At 35.6% G+C, this 23,144-nt stretch overlaps 1 protein-coding gene across 1 annotated transcript in view; it reads left to right on the top strand.

Moving 5' to 3' along the window:
- Positions 1-2,776: 2,776 nt before the first annotated feature.
- The window catches only part of LOC131597405 (uncharacterized), a gene marked incomplete at its 3' end in the record, with an annotated part of 29,267 nt that continues 8,899 nt past the window's right edge, over positions 2,777-23,144 (top strand). The window contains exon 1 of the mRNA XM_058870106.1: positions 2,777-2,794. Within this exon, the coding sequence (XP_058726089.1) occupies positions 2,777-2,794 (18 nt within the window). The remainder of the gene's footprint in view (positions 2,795-23,144) is intronic.

The raw sequence follows: 23,144 nt of genomic DNA, 5'->3' as shown, positions 1-23,144 counted from the left end.
TAGACCATTCATTGGAGTGGATGGTTGTCACCTTAAGACACAGTATGGGGGGCAGTTATTAGTGGCTGTGGCAAGGGATCCAAATGACCAATACTATCCTTTGGCATTTGGTGTAGTAGAGACTGAAACAAAGGAAAGTTGGAAATGGTTTATGCAGCTACTTATGGAAGACATTGGGATTGAAAGAAAGTATGTCTTTATATCAGACCAACAAAAGGTAATCTTGATTTATGTTTCTTGTTTTTTCAGATCTGTGGTTTGTATGTAAGTAATTATGTATTTCAATGTGTTTCAGGGTCTTGTAAGTGTCTTTGAAGAGATGTTTGAGCAAATTGAACATAGAATTTGTCTAAGGCATTTATATGCCAATTTCAAGAAGAAGTTTGGTGGTGGAGCTGCTATCAGGGACCTACTCATGGGAGCTGCCAAAGCTACATACATTCAGGCATGGGAGAAAAAGATGAATGAGCTCAAGGCATTGGATAAGAAGGCATGGGAGTGGTTGATGGGAGTACCTACAAAGTTATGGTGTAAGCATTCCTTTAGCTTTTACCCTAAGTGTGATGTGCTGATGAATAACTTAAGTGAATCATTTAATAGTACAATTTTACAAGCTAGGGATAAACCAATTCTTACAATGGTAGAATGGATTAGGAACTATTTAATGGGTAGGATTGCTAATAGTCTGGTTAAGCTTGACAAGTGGAAACATAATATTATGCCTAATCCTAGGAAAAGATTAGATAAGGAAACTTTGCTGAGTGGGGAATGGCTGCCAACATGGAGCATGGGTGATTTATGGCAGGTGCATCATCCATATAATGGGCTACAATTTGTTGTTAATCTTGGGAAAAAAACTTGCACATGTGGATTTTGGGAACTTGTGGGCATCCCTTGCAGACATGCAGTGTCTGCAATTCAATATCAGAATTTGAATCCTGAAACATATGTTGATCCTTGTTACATGAGAGATGCTTACAAATGTTGCTATGAAAACAATGTCAGTCCAATTAATGGTATGGACATGTGGCCGGATGTGGATGTTGAGAACATGGAACCACCTCAGTATAAGAAGGGTCCTGGCAGACCTAAGAAGTTAAGGATTAGAGAACAAGATGAAAATGGATCAAGGTTGAGGAGAATTGGTGTGAGCTATAGATGCACCAAGTGTGACAAATTTGGACATAACTCAAGGAAGTGTAAGAGCACTGAACAAGATCCCAATGCCCTGAAGAGAAAGGTAACAGCATTGAACAATAATTGTTGATCTTATATATGTTTATGGCTGGTATTTCATTCCACTATTGTTATGTATTTTTGTGACTAATGCAGAGAAAGGCACCAAGGAGCAAAGCTTCTACATCTGCTGCACAGGCTGGAGTTGAACCTGAATGTGACACTGAATTAGACCCTGAATTAGAGACAATGCTTGATGACATGATGCAGGCTTTTGAAGAACAACAATCACAGGTTGTGAATCCAACCCCTGCATCACCTGTTCAAGTTGAAGCAGTGACACCAACCCCTGCATCACCTGTTCAAGTTGCAGCAGTGACTCCAACCCCTGCATCACCTGTTCAAGCTGCAGCAGTTAATCCAGTTCATGCATCACATGTTCAAGATGCACCAGTTAATCCAGTTCATGCATCACATGTTCAAACTGAAACAACAACCATAGCAGCTGATCAGTCAGGGTCGTGTAATGCATCTGTTACAAAAGAAATTAAGAAAAAGGAACCTGTTAGCAAGCCTAAGAGGAAGAGGGTTAGTGAAAGGATTAAGATTTTGGCAAATTCAAGGAAAATTGGTGGGCCTGGCTCAACTTCAGATGCACCATTGGTGATTGATGAATCTTCAGAAAAATGGAAGGACATTGCAAGAAGAATGACTCAGTAGTTTGTTTGTCTCTTATTTTGTAACTTTAAGAACCTCTGATTATGCAACTTTATCTAGCATTTTGTAAGCACATAATGTGCCTTTTTGCAACTTTATTTGTAATGTGATTCCAAAACAAGTTTTAATTAGTATAATGTTTGATGGGAGTTTTAAGTACAATGTGTTTGCTTTCATTGATTCAACATTTAAGTAATGTTTTACAAACAATTTTATTCAACAAATTATCCCAAAACTGTGTATGCCTTCAAACAAAAACTTCATTAATTCAACATGATACATTACAATAGGACACTCTGTTTGCTTTCAAACAATAACAAGAGAAGTACATTACTTCAACATACTACATTACAATTGTACTTAAAATACATTTAACTTTGCAACATGTGTGTTACATGAATCATGAAGAAAAAACACATAGCAAAAACTACAGCAATAAAAAACTTCAGTTTCTTCCTTAAATCATCAAGCTGTTTCTTCAAATCTTCCATCTTTTTTGTTAAATCTTTCTCCATTTTCCTCATCACATAAACAACTTCTCTGTCCATGACATTTGCAACAGTTTCGCCACAAACCTCATCATCCCAATGAAACATGTTACAATCATCTTCCCTCCCCCAAAACTTACACTTCCAATACTTTCGTCCAGGATTTGCAGCAGATTTTGAAACAAACATCTTCATGGACATGTTATGGTCGCATTTAGGAGTAACCCTGCTGTTTGGAGAATTGCACGAATAAGAACAAACTGGGTAACTCATTCTTGCGGATTGGATGCGGATTGGATGAAGAATTAGATGAAGAAGAAGAATTACAAGAATTGGCCGCGCGGATGAAGATGATTTGAGGTGACGGGACTAGCAGCAGTGAAAGAAAAACAACGATGGAGAAGAAGGTGGAGGTAACATAGATTTAGGGTTTCCAAGGAAGAAGAAGACATTTATGTGTTAACACTGAAGGGCATTTTTGTCTTTCTACCCTGTCCAATACACATGTGGCATTTAAGTTCTGAAAAAAAAATGAAAAAAACGTGACACATCAGCTTTTTTTGTGATGTGGCATGGGGAGGGTTTTAAGAAGAATTATTTTTAAATGTTGAGGGGATTCCTGCAACTTTTTTTTTCGCAGGGGGGTTTTTCAAATCCGCCCTATATGGCAGGGGGCAAAATAGGTATTAACCCTTTTTTTTTTATGAAAGACACAAATTTATTTCTTTTTTATATCTAAAACGAAAGGCCAAGATATCAACTATTATATATTTATTTACTATTTATAAAAATATTATATATAAGTAGTGTACATCCTCATATTTAATTCTTTAAAAAAACTTTTAGTATATTTAATTGAAAAAAAATGGGTACATGAATTTCACGGGAGAGTTTAAAATTGGGATTGCAATTTTCTCACGTAAAATTTCAAAAGGAAGGATAAGATTTCACGGAAGAGTTTGACTACGAGTCTCTCATATAAAAATTTCACCAAAAATAAAGTGTCTTCAGGTTGGGAGGACCATCTTAAATTCCAATAAATTAAATATATGATTTACTGAAGTTCAATGGAGAGTTAAAAAAGGATTAGGATTTGATTTAAGTCATAAATTAAATATGATTTTTCAATTTATTTATTTCAATCTAAATTAAAAATTAAGTACACACAAATAATTATAAAATGCATTAAATTTACTTTCTTTGTTTTTCATGAAAAACACAATTTTAATGCTAATAAGAATTCATCTTTAATTTTTCTTAACCATCATTAATTACAGTTCCAAATGATAAGGAATAAACTATGTACTATAAATTAGACACGCATACTGTATAAGCTTCCAATTAAATTATTACCATTTTTATTATGTGACTCTTTACGTGCCAAATATTTATGTTTCAAATAATTCAAGCATGCTTCGTTTATTTTTCCAATTTAATTATTTTGATTCTCAATGTTAATTGTAACTAACAAGTCTTAAATGCATTATTACTTTAAATATTAATCATATATAATCATATTTGACCTAAAGTCTTTTCCCAAACCCTATTATACTTCCAACATTTTTTCTCGGTTAAAGAAATTAACATATTGGAAACAAAAAATTAACCTTTTGAATTCTCACTCTATTCATTAATCAAATTTTTGTTTCGATTTATAGTAGATTTATGATTCACACCAACTTCTGCGTTTGGTTTACTTGCCTTTTATTTATTAATGTATTTTTGTCAGTGACAAAGAGTAGAAAATTTGACTGCATCAAGGACATTAACAAAAAAAGTGGAGATGGTTCGATGGGAGAACAGTCTTATTTTTCATTAAATTTTCATAATAATCAACATTAAGAGCTTATTAATAACAATTATACATTAATCAACCTAATAAAAATATTATGTTGAGTTAACCGTCCCAAATTATTAATCATAGAAATAATAATATTTTTAAATTATTATGTTGAGTTAACAGTCCCAATTTTAAATGTGTTGCATTGAACTATAATATGTCATTTCATTATTTTTTGTTTCTTGACTTATATAGATGTTATAATTTTTTTTGCAATTTTTTATTTTGATAATTTAAATTTGCAATTTGAATCATGCTCATAAAAAGGCGGGTAGACATACTAGGGGTGGGAGCCCATAAAAATTGTTGATAATGTGCGTCTGCGGAAAAAAAGGCGGGTAGACATACTAGGGGTGGGAGCCCATAAAAATTGTTGATAATGATAGTACATAATAACTACATTATCTCAATTTTTATTTATTTTTTTACTTTTTATCAAGAACTATATTTTTTCAGAGTTAAAATTGTAATCAACAATAATACTTAATTATCTCTAATATTATTTTAATTTTTATCCAACATAAATATCATCATTGAAAACAACTACAAATTGATAAATTAAATTAATATTGATATGATAATCATCATTGAAGAAATTATTTCGCTTAATTAATATATATTTCAATATAATTCTTTAACCATAACCATATTATATTTATTTAATATTTATACCGACTTTACGTGACCCGTGCGGACGCACGGGTCCTTTACTAGTTATAGAACAAAACAAAATTCAACGACATGTCATAATTACTTGATACTAAATTATAATTCTATAACTTGTTCCCTAAATTTTCTCTTTAAAATTAATTCGTTTAGTAATTAATAATTAAAATAAAGTTAATAATAATAAAAAAGTTAAATTAAAATTTATAGTACTAAAATTTATTTATCTACTAACTATTAGACTTTATTTGGTAAAAATAGTGGTCGACTGATAAGCTAATTGATAGTTTATAGTTTATGACTGATGACTGATGACTTATAGCTGATAAACTAATTAAATTGTTTGATAAAATTAACGGTTCAATTAGTTGATAAATTAAAATAACGTAAAAAACATTTAATATATAATTATTTTATTTTAAATTGAAATAAATTGTAAAGGTCTGTAGGGAGTTTTATTCAAAATATTAAGGAAAAAAAAAAGAAAAAATGGCGAGCTATAAACTAAAATGCTATTTAAAATAGCGTCGGAAAGATAAACTATGAGCTAGTAAAATAAGCTATAAGCTCGTGATAAAAATACTATTACAAAATAGGTCTTCTATTGTCATTTGAGTTTATAAGCTATAAGAGATAAACCATAAACTGCGGTAACCAAAATAACCCACTATCCAATTCCTCAAAAATAGGTCTTCTAATTTTAAAATTTCTTAAATTTATTTAAAAATTTAATATAGATGTTAAATTAAAATTAAAAAATAATAAAATTCATTTATCCACCAACTATTAACCAAAATAACGCACTATCCAATTCCTAATTTTAAAAATTCCTATATTTATTAAAAAACGTTAATCTAGTTAAAATTTTAAAATTCACTACCCAATTTCCTAATTCTAAAATGTTTAAATTTATTTAAAAAAGAAAATATGTATATTGTTGAAAAAGTTCTATGTAATTTTTATAAAAAAAAGTAATGTTTATAATTGTATTTTTGTCAGATCTTAATATTTAATTAGTTTTGTTTTTCTTTAATTCCAACTCCACATACTTTTCAATTTAAAGTATCACAAATATTACTTATAAATGATCTATTTTACTTATTTCTTATTTTATTAAGTTTTAGCTTTAATAGTTAAATAATACTATACAGAACTTTAAAATAATTATAACTAATATAAAAATATTTATATTAATATATTTAATTGATTAAATGGGTGGAGTATAATGAATCTAATTTGTTAATTTACTTAATTATTAAAAACTTTAACATTGTCAATCGTTATTGAATAAATTATTATTATTATAGAAAACAATAAAATTTTAAATTTTTATCGAATCAATCGATAACTTATAAAGAATAATATACATATTCAAAATAGGTGCTAGTTGTACAATTATTTCTTATTTTATTAAGTTTTAGCTTTAATAGTTAAATAATACTATACAGAACTTTAAAATAATTATAACTAATATAAAAATATTTATATTAATATATTTAATTGATTAAATGGGTGGAGTATTATAGAAAACAATGAATCTAATTTGTTAATTTACTTAATTATTAAAAACTTTAACATTGTCAATCATTATTGAATAAATTATTATTATTATTATTATAGAAAGCAATAAAATTTTAAATTTTTATCGAATGAATTGATAACTGAATAATATACATATTCAAAATAGGTGTTAGTTGTACAATTATTTATGTGTTCGTTTTTTTTCTTTCTATTTTTTATATTTATTTATCTTTTTTTATTTTATTTTCTTTTCAATCGAAAGGAAATCAAATATTATACGTAATTTATATTCAACTTATAAAATAATTTTATAGAATTTTTAAGAACAAATAATCAAATAGCTTATTTCCGTACATTGCACGGGTAGATGTGTAACGCCCGTTAAATTAATTAATTATTTTAAATTATTTGTCGAAGTTGTAAAATCTTGATAATTGTTGAATAGTTGTTATTAGTATTTTAGTTGATTAATTAGTTGATTAGTAATATATTAATAATAAGAGAGTGAAGTTTATTTAATATTGGACTATTTTTGGAGTGTTGACTTTAGAATTAGGGGTTGTGTGAAGTTAGACCCAAACCAATATCAAAAATGTGAGGTCTAAGTAAATAGAAATTAGGTTAATTGAAGGGAGAAAGAAAAAGTCTTGAAGAAAATTTAGTGGATATGAGAAGTTGCAGAGAAAGAGGCAAAGGTTGAAAGTTAGGGCAAAAAGCTAGGTTTGGCCGGTAGATCGTAGAGCAACCTTCAATCCAAGGTAAGGGCGAGGTTCTGACTCTATAATGGAAATTATGATGATTGGTATGTGGGGATTTAGTTTTGTTTATGTAATCATATTTATTACATTGTGTTGAGTTGTGAATCTGTTGTATGATTGTGATTTATGTAACACCCCTCTAATAACCCGCGGCAAATAACAGTATATTAAATCAGAGTAACATGTAGAGAGGCATCACAATTTCATAAGTAATAAAACACACGTCGGTACATATCATGCATTCACTGAAACAACTGAAATTATAGCTCATTAAATAAAATCATGTTTTACACAGCGGAATCAAAAACATAGAGTCAACATTCATCTTTAATGTATCCGACTCAACCAACAAAACCAATTAGAGTTATAATCAACTCAATACAAACGTGTTCCCAGTGTTACATCTACCAGAGCATGACACCGACACTATAACTAAAAACCGACTTATGAGCTAATCCTCACCAAGTCGCGCCGCTATCCTCAATCTGAAAATGACAACAAGTAAGGGTGAGTCTCATCACAGTTAACCAATGTTATTGCATCATAAATAATAATATATCATAGTTATATCATTCACCCAATTGTTTCATACTCAGACAAATCAATCATTCATACATCCACAGATAAACAAACAGTCAACATGTAACATCTATCATCATGCTATAAACAAATCATGCACATGTATGAAACTGACACTATGCATGTGGTACCAATCATCACCAGTGGAAATCATCCACCGACCGATCTATCATCATCCAGATACGGCCCTGCCAGCACAAATTCCACACAATGGGAATTCTGCCCCTCGCTGAATCCTCTCATCATATAGGATTCAGCCCATGTTTATGAATGCATGCAACATATATATAACATACTTTCATCATCACCATTCTATGAATAGCATCATCTATACTCATTTCATCATCATCATCAATACTAGGCATGTTCATATATACATTACATCATTCAATACAATCAATCATCAGTAAACCACAGAATCACATCACAAGGTTTACACAGTCTAAAACAGCATACAAACAGGCCTACAAATCGAAAGTTACACACCCTCGAACTTTCCAGAAAAATCACAAAACAGAAATTTCACATACAGGAAGCCATACGCGTATCATAGGGTCCATACGCGTCCATACGCGTATCCCCTTGCCTCATACGCGTATCATACGCATCTCAACAGAACCAATTTTTGCCTACAATCAACCTCATACGCGTATCAGTATAGCCATACGCGTATCACCAGAATAATTTTTCCTCTTTCCAAATTCCCATACGCGTATGAGCATCCTCATACGCTCTCATACGCAAAACACCAGTACATGGTGTTTGGGACAGGGCACTGCGTATCATACACGTATAGCCCAGTGGGAGTGTCCCCCATACGCGTATGACCTCATCCCATACGCGTATGGCACTATTTCATACGCGAAACACCAGAAAATGCCCAGAACCTGCAGTATTCGTAACAGTCCAAAACCCATTCGTTTTTACTCATACCCGTACACGATTTTGGATCCAAAAACCAGAAAAATCACATCTAAACAGCATACGAATTCGTCCATAACCATAGTATATGATCCCATAATCAATTTCATTCATCATACCCTAAATCTATCAGTTATTAGGGATTAATAGTCCAAATTCAATGATGAACATAGATGAAAATTCAGAATATAGAATCAATGGATCTAATCATACTCCTAATCCATACTATCACCCATAATACGATAAAAGAGATTAAACGGAGAGTCTCCCCTTACCTCAGATAAAATCTTGGTTCTTGGTCTCTCCCTCTACAGTTCTCCTTCACGTTCCTTGTTCCCACTTCTGTTCTTTCACCTTCTTTCTTTTCTTTGTTTCCCAATTCCCAATTATTTTATCAAAAATAATAATATTGAGATTAGTGAAAGCTTTACTAAATTACACCCCCATCTTTACTATTTCCTCATATGGCCCAAATGCCTTAAACCATTATTTATTCATTATTTCCTCAAAATTCTTAATAATTCGAATTATTAATTAAATATCCAATTTAAATTAATAATAAAATTGTACGGGTGTTACAACTCTCCCCCACTAAAAGAGTTTTCGTCCTCGAAAACATACCTTAGGTAAAGAGCTCTGGATAAGAATCCTTCATCTGACTCTCTAGCTCCCAGGTAACATTTCCCTCAGCAGGTCCTCCCCAAGCTACTCTGACCAAAGCTATCTCCTTGCCACGCAATTGCTTCAGCCTTCGATCCTCAATCCTCACAGGTAAAGTCTCAACCGTCAAGTTATCTTTTACCTGTATATCATCTACTTGGATCACATGGGACGGATCTGAAATGTATTTCCTCAACTGAGACACATGAAATACATCATGCAAATTTGCAAGCATCAGCGATAAAGCGATACGATAAGCCACTTCTCCCACTCTTTCAGAAATTTGGAATGGTCCGATAAAACGCGGAGTCAACTTCTTCGACTTCAATGCCCGACCAATCCCTGTCATAGGAGTAACTCTCATAAACACATGATCTCCCTCTTGAAACTCAAGAGTTTTCTTCCTCTTGTCATGATAACTCTTCTGACGACTCTGAGAAGCTTTCATCTTCTCTTGAATCATTTTAATCTTCTCTGTAGTCTGTTGTACAATTTCTGGACCAATCACAACACTCTCACCAGATTCGTACCAACACAACGGCGTCCTACATCTCCTACCATACAAAGCCTCAAACGGAGCCATACCGATACTCGAATGATAACTGTTGTTGTAGGTAAACTCAATCAAAGGCAGATAACTCTCCCAAGTACCTCCTTTTTCTAACACACAAGCACGCAACAAATCCTCTAACGACTGAAGTGTTCTCTCAGTCTGTCCATCAGTCTGCGGATGGTAAGCAGAACTCAATCTCAGCTTAGTACCCAAAGCTTTCTGCAAACCTTCCCAGAAATTAGATGTAAACCTCGGATCTCTGTCTGACACAATACTTGAAGGAATACCATGAAGACTAACTATCTTCTCAATATACAACTGAGCTAGCTTCTCCATCGGATAATCCATTCTCACCGGTATAAAGTATGCAGACTTCGTCAACCTGTCTACCACAACCCAGATAGCTTCACAATTTCTGACAGTTCTCGGCAAACCCGACACAAAATCCATTGATATGCTATCCCACTTCCATTCAGGAATAAACATCGGTTGCATTAACCCAGATGGTTTCTGATGCTCGATCTTTGACTTCTGGCAAGTCAAACAAGAATACACAAACTCAGCAATTTCCTTCTTCATTCCAGGCCACCAAAACAACTTTTTCAATTCATGATACATCTTGGTAGCACCAGGATGAATACTCAATCCACTACGGTGTCCTTCTTCCAAAATACGCTTTCGGAGTTCATCAATATCAGGGACACAAACTCGGTCACCAAACCTCAGTATACCATTCTCGTCGACTCTGAATTCACTACTCTTGCCTTTATTAATCAAAGTCAACTTATCAATCAATTCAACATCGACTTTCTGACCTTCTCTGATCTCTTCAAGAATACCACTAGTCAGCTTCAGCATACCCAATTTGACACTAATAGGAGTACCTTCACACACTAAACTCAAGTCTCTGAATTGCTCAATCAACTCCAATTCCTTCACCATTAGCATAGACATATGCAAGGTCTTCCTACTCAATGCATCAGCAACAACGTTTGCCTTACCCGGATGGTAATTCAAACCAAAATCATAATCCTTCAGAAATTCTAACCACCTTCTCTGCCTCATGTTCAACTCTTTCTGATCAAAGAGATACTTCAGGCTTTTATGATCACTGAATACCTCAAATTTCGAACCATACAAATAGTGTCGCCACAACTTCAAGACAAACACCACATCTGCCAATTCCAAATCATGAGTCGGATAATTCCTCTCATGCACTTTGAGTTGTCTCGACGCATACGCGACCACTTGTTGATTCTGCATCAATACACCACCTAAACCCATCAGTGATGCGTCACAATAAACCACAAATGATTCTGTCGGATTCGGCAAAATCAAAATAGGAGCACTAGTCAATCTCCTCTTCAGCTCTTGGAATCCTTCTTCACACTTTGCATCCCAAATAAAGGTTTGTCCCTTCCTGGTTAGTTTAGTTAACGACAATGCTAACTTTGAAAATCCTTCAATGAACTTTCGGTAGTAACCTGCAAGACCAAGAAAACTACGAATCTCTGACACTGACTTCGGAGCTTCCCACTGAGACACAGCTTCTATCTTTGTAGGATCAACAGCAATACCATTCTTAGAAATCACATGTCCAAGAAAACTGACTTCCTCTAACCAGAATTCACACTTCGACAGTTTGGCAAAAAGTTGCTTCTCTTTCAACAGCTCTAACACAGTTCTGAGATGTTCCGCATGTTCTTCTTCATTCTTAGAATATATCCGGATATCATCTATAAATACCACCACAAACTTGTCGAGATACGGATGAAAAATCCTGTTCATATATTCCATAAAAACACCAGGTGCATTAGTAACTCCAAACGGCATCACAGAATACTCATAATGTCCATACCTCGTTCTAAAAGCAGTCTTCTGAATATCGTCATCCTTCACACGTATCTGATGATACCCAGACCTCAGATCAATCTTACTAAATACACGTGCTCCAACCAACTGATCCATCAAATCATCAATCCTCAGTAATGGATACCGATTCTTGATAGTAACCTTGTTCAATTGTCTGTAGTCTACACACAGCCTCATTGAACCCTCTTTCTTCTTTACCAGTAACACAGGCGCACCCCACGGCGAAACACTAGGACGAATAAATTTCTTCTCAAGCAATTCCTCTAACTGTTCCTTCAGTTAAGCCAATTCAGACGGTGACATACGGTACGATGCCATCGGCACTGAACTAGTTCCCGGAACCAATTCAATAGAAAACTCCACTTCTCTTTCCGGTGGTAATTCATTCACATCTTCTGGAAAAACTTCTGGAAATTCACACACTACTGGTAATTCGCTACCCGCCACCTTCTCCTTCACATTCATCAATGCGAACAACATAAACACTGTTGCACCATCTCCGATAGCTTCATTCACCTGTCTAGCTGTCATTTCCAGACTATCAGAACTAACCTCTTCAGGAAAAATCACCGTCTTTGCAAAATAGTTGATATAAACACGGTTGAATTCCAACCAGTTCATTCCCAGGATTACATCAAGTTGTTTCAACGGAAGGCACACTAAGTCCATCCCAAATTCTCTACCAAAAATGTCAACCGGACAATTCAAGCATACAGACGAAGTAGTTACTGAACCCGACGCAGGAGTGTCAATAACCATACTTCCATTTATATCAGATATCTCAAGATTTAACCTCTCAGCACAATCCAAAGAAATAAAAGAGTGAGTTGCTCCAGTATCAATAATTGCAACTAAAGGTGTGCCATGAATGAAACACGTACCTTTAATCAATCTGTCTTCTGGAGTAGTCTCAGACCCAGTCAAAGCAAAAACCTTTCCTCCCGATTGGTTCTTCTTTGGCTTAGGACAATTAGGACTGATGTGACCCTCTTCACCACAGTTGTAGCAAGTCACAACCCTTTTCTCGCAGTCAGCAGCAATATGACCCACTTGGTCACACTTGTAACACTTCTTCTGATCAACCTTGCATTCATTCCTACGATGTCCCATCTCACCACAATTGTAACATCTGATACGAGCACTGGAATCTCCCCCACTGGGTTTCTTCCTATCAACAGGTTTACTACTACCATATGGCTTACCTCTATCCATATGTTTCTTCCCTTTTCTGTCAACCAACTCGCGAGAGTGAGATGACCTTAGCTTGATGTTATCTTCCTCAAAAATCCTGCTACAATCTACCAGATCAACAAACCTCCGGATTCTCTGGTACCTGATACCCTGCTTGATCTCATCACGAAGACCATTCTCAAATTTGACACATTTTGAGAATTCACTGGCTTCATCATCATTGTAATGCACATAGTACCTTGCCAGTTCCACAAACTTAGCAGCATACTCCGGTACTGACATATTACCTTGAACCAGCGCCAGAAATTCAACTTCCTTTCTTCCCCTGATATCTTCAGGAAAATACCTCCTCAGAAATTCCCTCCTGAATACAGTCCAGGTAATTGCTATACCACTAGCATCCAGCTCAGTTCTGGTTGACATCCACCAATCATCAGCTTCCTCTGATAACATGTGAGTGCCATATCTCACTTTGAGGTCCTCAGCACAGTCAATGACTCTGAAAATCCTCTCGATCTCCTTAAGCCATTTCTGAGCACCTTCAGGATCATGCGTGCCCTTGAACAATGGAGGATTGTTCCTCTGGAAACTGTTCAGTTGTCTGTCAGCACCAATCGCAGCTCCATTGGCATTCCCTCCCAGCACACCAGCAATCATGCCCAGAGCCTCAGCGATAGCATCGTCGTTTCTTCCTCCTCTTCCAGCCATTGTTCTGCTTAACACAAACAATCCGGTCAGAACAAAAGTATCGACAAATAACTCGTATTAGTCGCATACACAGAAGACTGACACTAAGACTCTGGTCACAACGACCGACTATGCTCTGATACCACTATTGTAACACCCCTCTAATAACCCGCAGCAAATAACAGTATATTAAATCAGAGTAATATGTAGAGAGGCATCACAATTTCATAAGTAATAAAACACACGTCGGTACATATCATGCATTCACTGAAACAACTGAAATTATAGCTCATTAAATAAAATCATGTTTTACACAGCGGAATCAAAAACATAGAGTCAACATTCATCTTTAATGTATCCGACTCAACCAACAAAACCAATTAGAGTTATAATCAACTCAATACAAACGTGTTCCCAGTGTTACATCTACCAGAGCATGACACCGACACTATAACTAAAAACCGACTTATGAGCTAATCCTCACCAAGTCGCGCCGCTATCCTCAATCTGAAAATGACAACAAGTAAGGGTGAGTCTCATCACAGTTAACCAATGTTATTGCATCATAAATAATAACATATCATAGTTATATCATTCACCCAATTGTTTCATACTCAGACAAATCAATCATTCATACATCCACAGATAAACAAACAGTCAACATGTAACATCTATCATCATGCTATAAACAAATCATGCAATTGTATGAAAATGACACTATGCATGTGGTACCAATCATCACCAGTGGAAATCATCCACCGACCGATCTATCATCATCTAGATACGGCCCTGCCAGCACAAATTCCACACAATGGGAATTCTGCCCCTCGCTGAATCCTCTCATCATATAGGATTCAGCCCATGTTTATGAATGCATGCAACATATATATAACATACTTTCATCATCACCATTCTATGAGTAGCATCATCTATACTCATTTCATCATCATCATCATCATCAATACTAAGCATGTTCATATATACATTACATCATTCAATACAATCAATCATCAGTAAACCACAGAATCACATCACAAGGTTTACACAGTCTAAAACAGCATACAAACAGGCCTACAAATCGAAAGTTACACACCCTCGAACTTTCCAGAAAAATCACAAAACAGAAATTTCACATACAGGAAGCCATACGGGTATCATAGGGTCCATACGCGTCCATACGCGTATCCCCTTGCCTCATACGCGTATCATACGCATCTCAACAGAACCAATTTTTGCCTACAATCAACCTCATACGCGTATCAGTATAGCCATACGCGTATCACCAGAATAATTTTTCCTCTTTCCAAATTCCCATACGCGTATGAGCATCCTCATACGCTCTCATACGCAAAACACCAGTACATGGTGTTTGGGACAGGGCAACTGCGTATCATACGCGTATAGCCCAGTGGGAGTGTCCCCCATACGCGTATGACCTCATCCCATACGCGTATGGCACTGTTTCATACGCGAAACACCAGAAAATGCCCAGAACCTGCAGAATTCGTAACAGTCCAAAACCCATTCGTTTTTACTCATACCAATACACGATTTTGGATCCAAAAACCAGAAAAATCACATCTAAACAGCATACGAATTCGTCCATAACCATAGTATATGATCCCATAATCAATTTCATTCATCATACCTTAAATCTATCTGTTATTAGGGATTAATAGTCCAAATTCAATGATGAACACAGATGAAAATTCAGAATATAGAATCAATGGATCCAATCATACTCCTAATCCATACTATCACCCATAATACGATAAAAGAGATTAAACGGAGAGTCTCCCCTTACCTCAGATAAAATCTTGGTTCTTGGTCTCTCCCTCTACAGTTCTCCTTCACGTTCCTTGTTCCCACTTCTGTTCTTTCACGTTCTTTCTTTTCTTTGTTTCCCAATTCCCAATTATTTTATCAAAAATAATAATATTGAGATTAGTGAAAGCTTTACTACATTACACCCCCATCTTTACTATTTCCTCATATGACCCAAATGCCTTAAACCATTATTTATTCATTATTTCCTCAAAATTCTTAATAATTCGAATTATTAATTAAATATCCAATTTAAATTAATAATAAAATTGTACGGGTGTTACAACTTATGCTGTGTTAATCCATGAATTTCCTGTGATAAGAAATTTCTCTGAGATTTGAGTTAAATTCAATTGAACAATCTATTACTGATATAGGATAAATTATGAGTTGTCGTGTGGTTGCAGGAAATAATTGAAAATTCAGGTAAAATTGTAAGTGAATAAATTGTCCTGAGATATTCTGAATTGACATGATTAATCGAGGGAAAAATCTATGGAAGAATCGACTGAGTTTTGGATGTAAACGATGATTTTCTGATACACAGTAGACAGTGGCGAGTGCCACCACGTTTGAGTGGCGAGTGTCATACCCTAATTTTTGACCCCCCTGAGATGACATATCTTCAGGATTTTTCATCAGGTCAAGACAAGTACCCAGAGCAGTCATTTCTCCATCTGGTACCTAATCGAGGATGCTCAAAGACAAGAAAGCTCAGGCAAAGGATCAATCAATACAAGGATTAGTCCCTAATACAATCATGAGGCTCAAAGACTTCACTTTTCTCATCTATGATTGATTAGACATCCAGTCATATGAGTACAGGTTTACTCAGGTCGCCAGACTAGGGTTTTGAGCCTATCAAGGACTGAAATCAGGGATCACATTTGGGAAACCCTAAAAAACCTCAGAGGGTCATTCAAAGACATCAATCATCTTCAAATAACTCATATTACAAGGTCTACTGGACATCACACTTCAATTCAAAGTCTACAGTCATTACTTTCACATGGTCGACAAATTAGGGTTTTGACCTAATTCATCAAGATAGTTGACTTCTGATCAGGGCATGAATCCAAAACTCAAGACATGATTCAAGGATCTCTACTACCTCCATATAATCCATTTATATCATCCATTTGTGGAGAAGATCTTATTTCTACACAAAAGCCCAAAAATTCACTTTGTCAGGAAAAAGTCAACTATGAAGGATCATCATTGACTTTTAAGGTTTTTGGTCAAAAAATGACTTTCAAAGATCAATATCATCAATATATGGATGTCAAAGTCATTTGGCCAAAGAAATTCAAAGAAATTCATCAAGGAGCGAAAAGTCGGGAATTAGGGTTTTTGAAGGCATGGTGAGATCTCAAAATTTCACCTACACAACTCAAAAAACTTCCAACATGAAAGTTGTAGATCTTGCAAAATAAAACAACATCTTACAAAGGAACTTTTTTCAAAAGATCAACCATTTATGAAGTTTTGGAAATTTTGAAGTTTAGGTCATAAACACTTAGAAATTTTTCTAAGTGTTTTAACCTAGTTTTCATCCAACTTTGGGCTCATTTTTCACAAATTTCCTAAATGATTCTGAAGAAGACATAAACTAATGATTTGAAGTAGATGTTTAGGGCTTTCCAAATTGTGTTCAACCTTCTCCAAATTCAATTTGAGCTAGGAGTTATGCTTGTTCAAAGTTGGCCTCATGAAGTAAAATTATAGGTCATGGACACTTTTGGACTTTGCAAATTTTGTGCAAATAACCTCTCTTATGGATGCTACACGACCCATAACACATCTGAAACCATGCCATGCATTCATTTTCACCATGCCATAAGGATTGAAGAAGATTCTAAAAACAAGAACATGTGATTATGTAATGATTACATTTGTGAATTTATGGCAAATTGATGAATCACCCAAGGAATCTTCTCACCAACCAATTAGAGCTCATTTCTGGCTCAGAATTGTCCCCTAAGATCAAGCAAAATCGAGGGCTAGGGGATTGATCAAATGGAATCAAAATTCTCATCATTGCATAAGAGATATTTGCAAAATTCCTTCATGGCTAAGAAAGCAAATCAACTTCACTAAGGAAGCTCACTCCTCTGCAGCTATACTGATCCATTTGCCTATAAATACAGATGCATTCCTCATTCAAAGACACCAAAGCAACCATATTACTTGCTTTCTCTTTCTCTCCTCTTGTTCATTGTTTTTCAAAGTTCTTTGGCAAGAAGAATCGATTTCTTCAAACCAAAGCTTATCTTTGGGAAGTGAGCATTCTAACATCTCAAGGGAGGTCATTTGAGGTGATCCAAGCACCTGGATCACTTCTGTAGGTGGAGGAACACCATTGTTGCTCTCACTTTGGAGCACTTGCAGTTGGAGGTCCATGGAGTGATTCAGAAGGTTTCAAGGCAAGCCAATCATCCAGACACACTCCTCAGGTCATAGTGAAGCTAACCAGATGGCTGCAGCTCATCTGTAACTCAGGATTCAACAACCTCCATGTCCACTTGAAGCTCAAATCGAGGGAGGTCCATAGAACAATTCAGAAGGATTCAGGCTACCATAAGCATCCAGTTAGCATCATTGAGTCTCAGGGAAGCTATTGAGATCATTCATTCAAACCCAGGTGCTCTCAATCATCCTCACGATCTCCATTTTCAGAGGTAAGTTTCTGAACTTCACCTCTCTAATTTAAGTACCTTTTGTGAAATAGCTCGATTCTATCTTGTTCAGCATCATCAGAGGATTGAAAACCCTCTATCATCATCCATTTATCTTTCAGTATAGTCATTTAATTTGATTTTGAAATTTTAGGGTTCTTCACGATTTCTGATAAATTAGTTAGATGTAGTTAATGATAGTTCATGTTAGTTACATATTTAGAATCGTGAGTGAAATTAGAGCAAGTTTCGTGTTTACATCATGACAAATGGTTGAGAAACGAGTGAGTTCAGAAATCCAAAAATGGAGAGCTTGAGGTTGAAGACGAAGATGGTGGTGGCGCGCAAATTTGAATTCTCAGGGCAGGGTTTATTTTATTTTGAATGGTATGCGTTTTATTAACGACTAAACAACTTGCCCTAGTGGCCACACATGCGCCCTTAGTATCATCATGCCACAAGTCTGGGGTTCGAATCCCCCTCGCCCCAGACTTTTTCATCCTTTTATTTTTTTCAGATTTTTCTAACTTGTTTTTAAAACAAAACCAAATGCGCGCGTGTTATAGTCACCAACTGGCGTTTGGCTCAGTGGTGTTGTTTTGAGTGTGTGGCTATAAGGGCGTGAGTTCAAGCCTTGCTAGGACCAAAACCTATTTTTTTATCACTTTTCTAACTTAATTCCTTCACAACTTTAACCAATTATTTAACTTATCAAATTAATTCATTTTGACTTCATTTTTTAAACACTTGTTGATTAATATATATATTTTATAAATAATCAAAAAAATCATAAAAATATTATTTATTTCATGTATTTTAATTAGGTTTAAAATAGTATGTTTTAAATGTTTTCTTAAATACTTTAAAATATATATATTCATTTTGTTTTAACCTAATTACTTTGTGAATAATGTTATGATAAAAACCCTATTTATTTAGGTCTTAATTAGGTATAGATTTCATCTTTGCCTTAATTAAGTTGACTTTTGTCAATCTACAAAATTGTTTTCAATCTCCGATTAAACAGACGATTAAGGTTTTCAAACAACAAAACCTTATATCATTTCAATCTTTTCTTCAACTGTTTTCATAAACAGTAAATCATTTTTAAGTGGGCCTCTAATAGAGTGTAAGTCCCAAAAACCTTCTCTTCTTAGCTTGTTTTCAAAACTGTGTTTTCAAAATCTTCTTTCTGTTTTCAAAACATTCTTCTGGTATTTGAAGGGCATTATTCCCGGTGAAACTCTTCAGATACCTATGTGACCTTTGTCCATCTTCACTTCTTCTGTTTTCAAAAACCATTAACTGTTTATCATATACATTCAACTGTTATCAACAAAAACAACAAAAATTACTGTTGAGGCTCTGTACATACTTCTTCAATGGCCTCCACTCCATCCAGGTTAGGCTTTACAAGCTTTCAATTTACAGTCTTTATTTAAATTACTGTCAAATATAAACTGTGCATTATATTAGTTTAGAACTACGTTTGAGTATAAACCTTAGGACAGTTAAACTATATATATTATAGGAATATGACTTAGGATTGAGAATGCCTTCCCGGTGAAGGCTCTTTCCTAATTAGAGATCTGTAGTTCAAACCCCCAAGATGAATTATTCCCGGTGAAACATCTTGGCAAAAACCTTAGAATCCAAAAATATAGGACACATCCACCCAAAGAGGAATTATTCCCGGTGAAACCTCTTACCCATTTGCTTAGAGCCAAAATAAGTTCAAAACTACATAGCTTTCTCTTGTGCTATAACAAGGACCCTCGATTAGCCTCCTCTTGGGCTTTGTACAAGGACTCACAGGCTTCTTAGAAGCATTTCCAGCTTCCTCTTGAGCTTGTATACAAGGACCCATCAGGTTTCTTATAAACATAGGAACAGGTCTTTAGTCACCTTTTAACATACCCTGGTGAGTTTCTTCCAATTTAAACCAGACTTTAAATAAGCTAAGTTTGTCTCAATTTCACATTGAGTACACCTTTTGGAATGAGAGACATGGACAGTCTCTGTCACCCTTATCTTCATCAATCTTCCTTAGTAGAGTCTAGGATCTATGTTTTGGTCATCCTCAGCATTGAGTCAGCCTTCATCTTGGGCTTTAAACAAAGAGTCTCCACTAGATAATCTTTCTGCCATCCACTTTTCAATCATAAAAATCCCTGGAAAGGGTTAGCTTCCACACATTCCATCATTTCAATAAAAATCCCTGGAAAGGGTTAGCCTCCAAAGTCAATTAAAATCAATCCATCATTTCAATAAAAACCCCTGGAAAGGGTTAGCCTCCAAAGTCAATTAATAAAAGTGTCAAAAAATAAAGATTCATTTCTCTTAGGAGATAATTTTCCCCAAAAGAGTCAAAACCCCTGGAAAGGGTCAGCCTCCAAAAACATGATAAAAGTCAGCCTTTTAACAGACAAATTCACCAGCTGAGTCAAAATCCCTGGAAAGGGTTAGCTTCCAAAGAAAAACAGTCTTTTAATAAATAAAACCTCCTCAGTAGAGTCAAAACCAACAAAAACAGTTAGCCTCAACCTTGGGCTTCATACAAGGCACCCAAACAATAAAACTCCCCTGCCAAGAGTCAGCCTCAACCTTGGGCATTGTACAAGGCAGATAATAGAGTCTCCCCAGTGAGTTCTTCATCACTCAGTAGCCACAACCTTGGGCTTTGTACAAGGCAGACAAACCATATCTTTCATGTGTCAAAGATTCCTAACACTTAGGATCTTTCCCCATATAGTCATCCATACTTAATTCATTTAAGAGTCCGCCACAACCTTGGGCTTTGTACAAGGCAGAAAATAGTGTTTTTCCCTAGCTAAAGTTAGCCACAACCTTGGGCTTTGTACAAGGCACATAAATAGAGTCTCCCTAAGTAGAGTCAGCCTCAATTCTGGGCTTTGTACAGAACACAAAAATACCCTGTAATTAATCCCCAGTGGAGTCATCTCCCAGAGTCAATAATATTAATTAATCAATCAAAAAGCCTCAAGCTTGGGCCTCATACAAGCCAGCTAAAGTCAAATCTTTTATACAGTAGATAGACATAGCTTATCTCTATAGAGAGATATTTTTACTACTCTACCACATTCAAACAAACATTTCCATTTCAATTTCAATTTTAATCAAGTCTCCCATTTAGGATTTTGAAAGGCATGAGCTGGCAGTAAAACCCAGACATGTGGTAACTTTCCCTAATTTGGATGAGCATCTTTCTTTCATTTAAGAGGCATTTGACTGGTATACTTGCACATACACAAGTAAGGTCCCCCTCTTGAATGAAATGAATTCAGTTATTCTGTCACTCCTTTAAATGTTTGTGGTAGAATAGTACAAATACCTCTCTGTAAAGATAATTTCATGTCTCTTTACTGTAAACAGAGATTTAATTCCAAGCTTCAACCTTGAGCTTCAAGCAAGGCACCAAAAAACAATTAATTTCCCTAGTTAGTTCCCCGAACTACATTAAGCTCTGACTTCCACTAGGGATATGTAGGCATGAGGTTCACAAGGAATCTCAGCGAGCTAATAAAATACCAAAAATAGTCAGTTTGTCTGTCTGTCTGTCTTTTAAAATCAATTCAATTCTCTCTCCTAATACAAAGGAGAAACTTTCCCAATCATTAGCAATAAACACAATCACAATGACACAGAGAAGGTTCCTGTAGAGTACTACAGATATGTAGGGTGTTTAAACACTTCCCTATGTATAACCGACCTCCCGGACTCCAGAATTTCTAGTCTAGGTGAAATCCCCACACTTAGCAAACTCCTAGGGTTTAGTTGAGATCTTTTTTCCCTTTCCTACTCGTAGGACAAATAAGAAAGTTCGTGTGATATCGTAGGAAGAACTGAAATAAAATTCATCCCACCACGGGCGCATTCTCCTTCCAAATTTCGCGTGAAGGGTCTAGCGTGCCGTCCTCCCAAGTGAAACGGGGAGGTAAAAGAAAACGACCACCACAGAAAAATGGCGACTCTGCTGGGGATATAAGTGTTAAAAACCTTGGTTTTTCATCCAAACCAATGGTTGACCTGTTGCTGGTCCAACCCCAATGAGGAATTAGGGATGCCAAATTCCCCCTCAAACAAGAGAGGTCCTGCCTAACCTCTGTGTCATATCATGTGTTTGCTGCATTTATATTTGTTTATTTTGTTTATTCTGTATCGGGAAAGGGCTTGATTCCCCCTTGTGGTGAGAAATCCTATACCCGGATTTGAGTGCAACATAAGATAGGATGGAGGATGTCTTCCCGGTGAAGGCCCTCTAATCTTGGTTTCCAAATCTACTCTTGGGATTTGCCTGGCTGGTTGTGATTAACTGCGCCACTGCATTCCGAGACTGATTTGTACCAGGAGGACCTAGAAACACATTAACCCCACTTAAAGCCTTTTTTAGGACGTAGAGCGGTGATTACGGAAGTAATTGTCACGCAGATACTACACTCAGAGAAAACTCTCTTATAGATACCAATCAACGTATCTTTAAGGTTGAGCAAAAACTTTGAGACCCCTAGAACCCGTTCTACAGGTACAAAAATCTTTATCCTTAGTTTACCATTGGGGCGGGGGATTGCGTTTTGACTTCATGACCACTATACCCTTCAACGCCATGTTTGTTTAAAACTCTTGTGTGTGCATTCATGCATTCATGCATCATTCATAAACAACTAAAAACAAAAAGAGTCTTTTTCGAGTCGTTTTTCAAGGAAACTAAATAACGAACGTTTTGAACTTCATAGAAAGAGAGAAACGGAGAAAGGACTTAAGGATCTATACCATGGATTACGGAAGAAAGAGAGCTAGGAAATACACCTTCAAGATTCCCCAGGTCGAGGAACTGGGAAAGCTCGGAAAACTGGTGGTCAACCCCCAGGCTTTCAAGGAGAAGTATGGAAAACTTCTGCCTTTGCTCAATACCAACATTGTGGATGGGATCCTTCCCACCTTGGTACAGTTTTACGATCCAACGTATCACTGCTTCACCTTTCCAGATTATCAGCT

The sequence above is a fragment of the Vicia villosa genome, linkage group LG4 (assembly GCF_029867415.1).
Source record: "Vicia villosa cultivar HV-30 ecotype Madison, WI linkage group LG4, Vvil1.0, whole genome shotgun sequence".
NCBI classification, from domain to species: domain Eukaryota; kingdom Viridiplantae; phylum Streptophyta; class Magnoliopsida; order Fabales; family Fabaceae; genus Vicia; species Vicia villosa.
The sequence above is the reverse complement of the archived record's forward strand: the minus strand, read 5'-3'. Positions and strand labels throughout refer to the sequence as shown.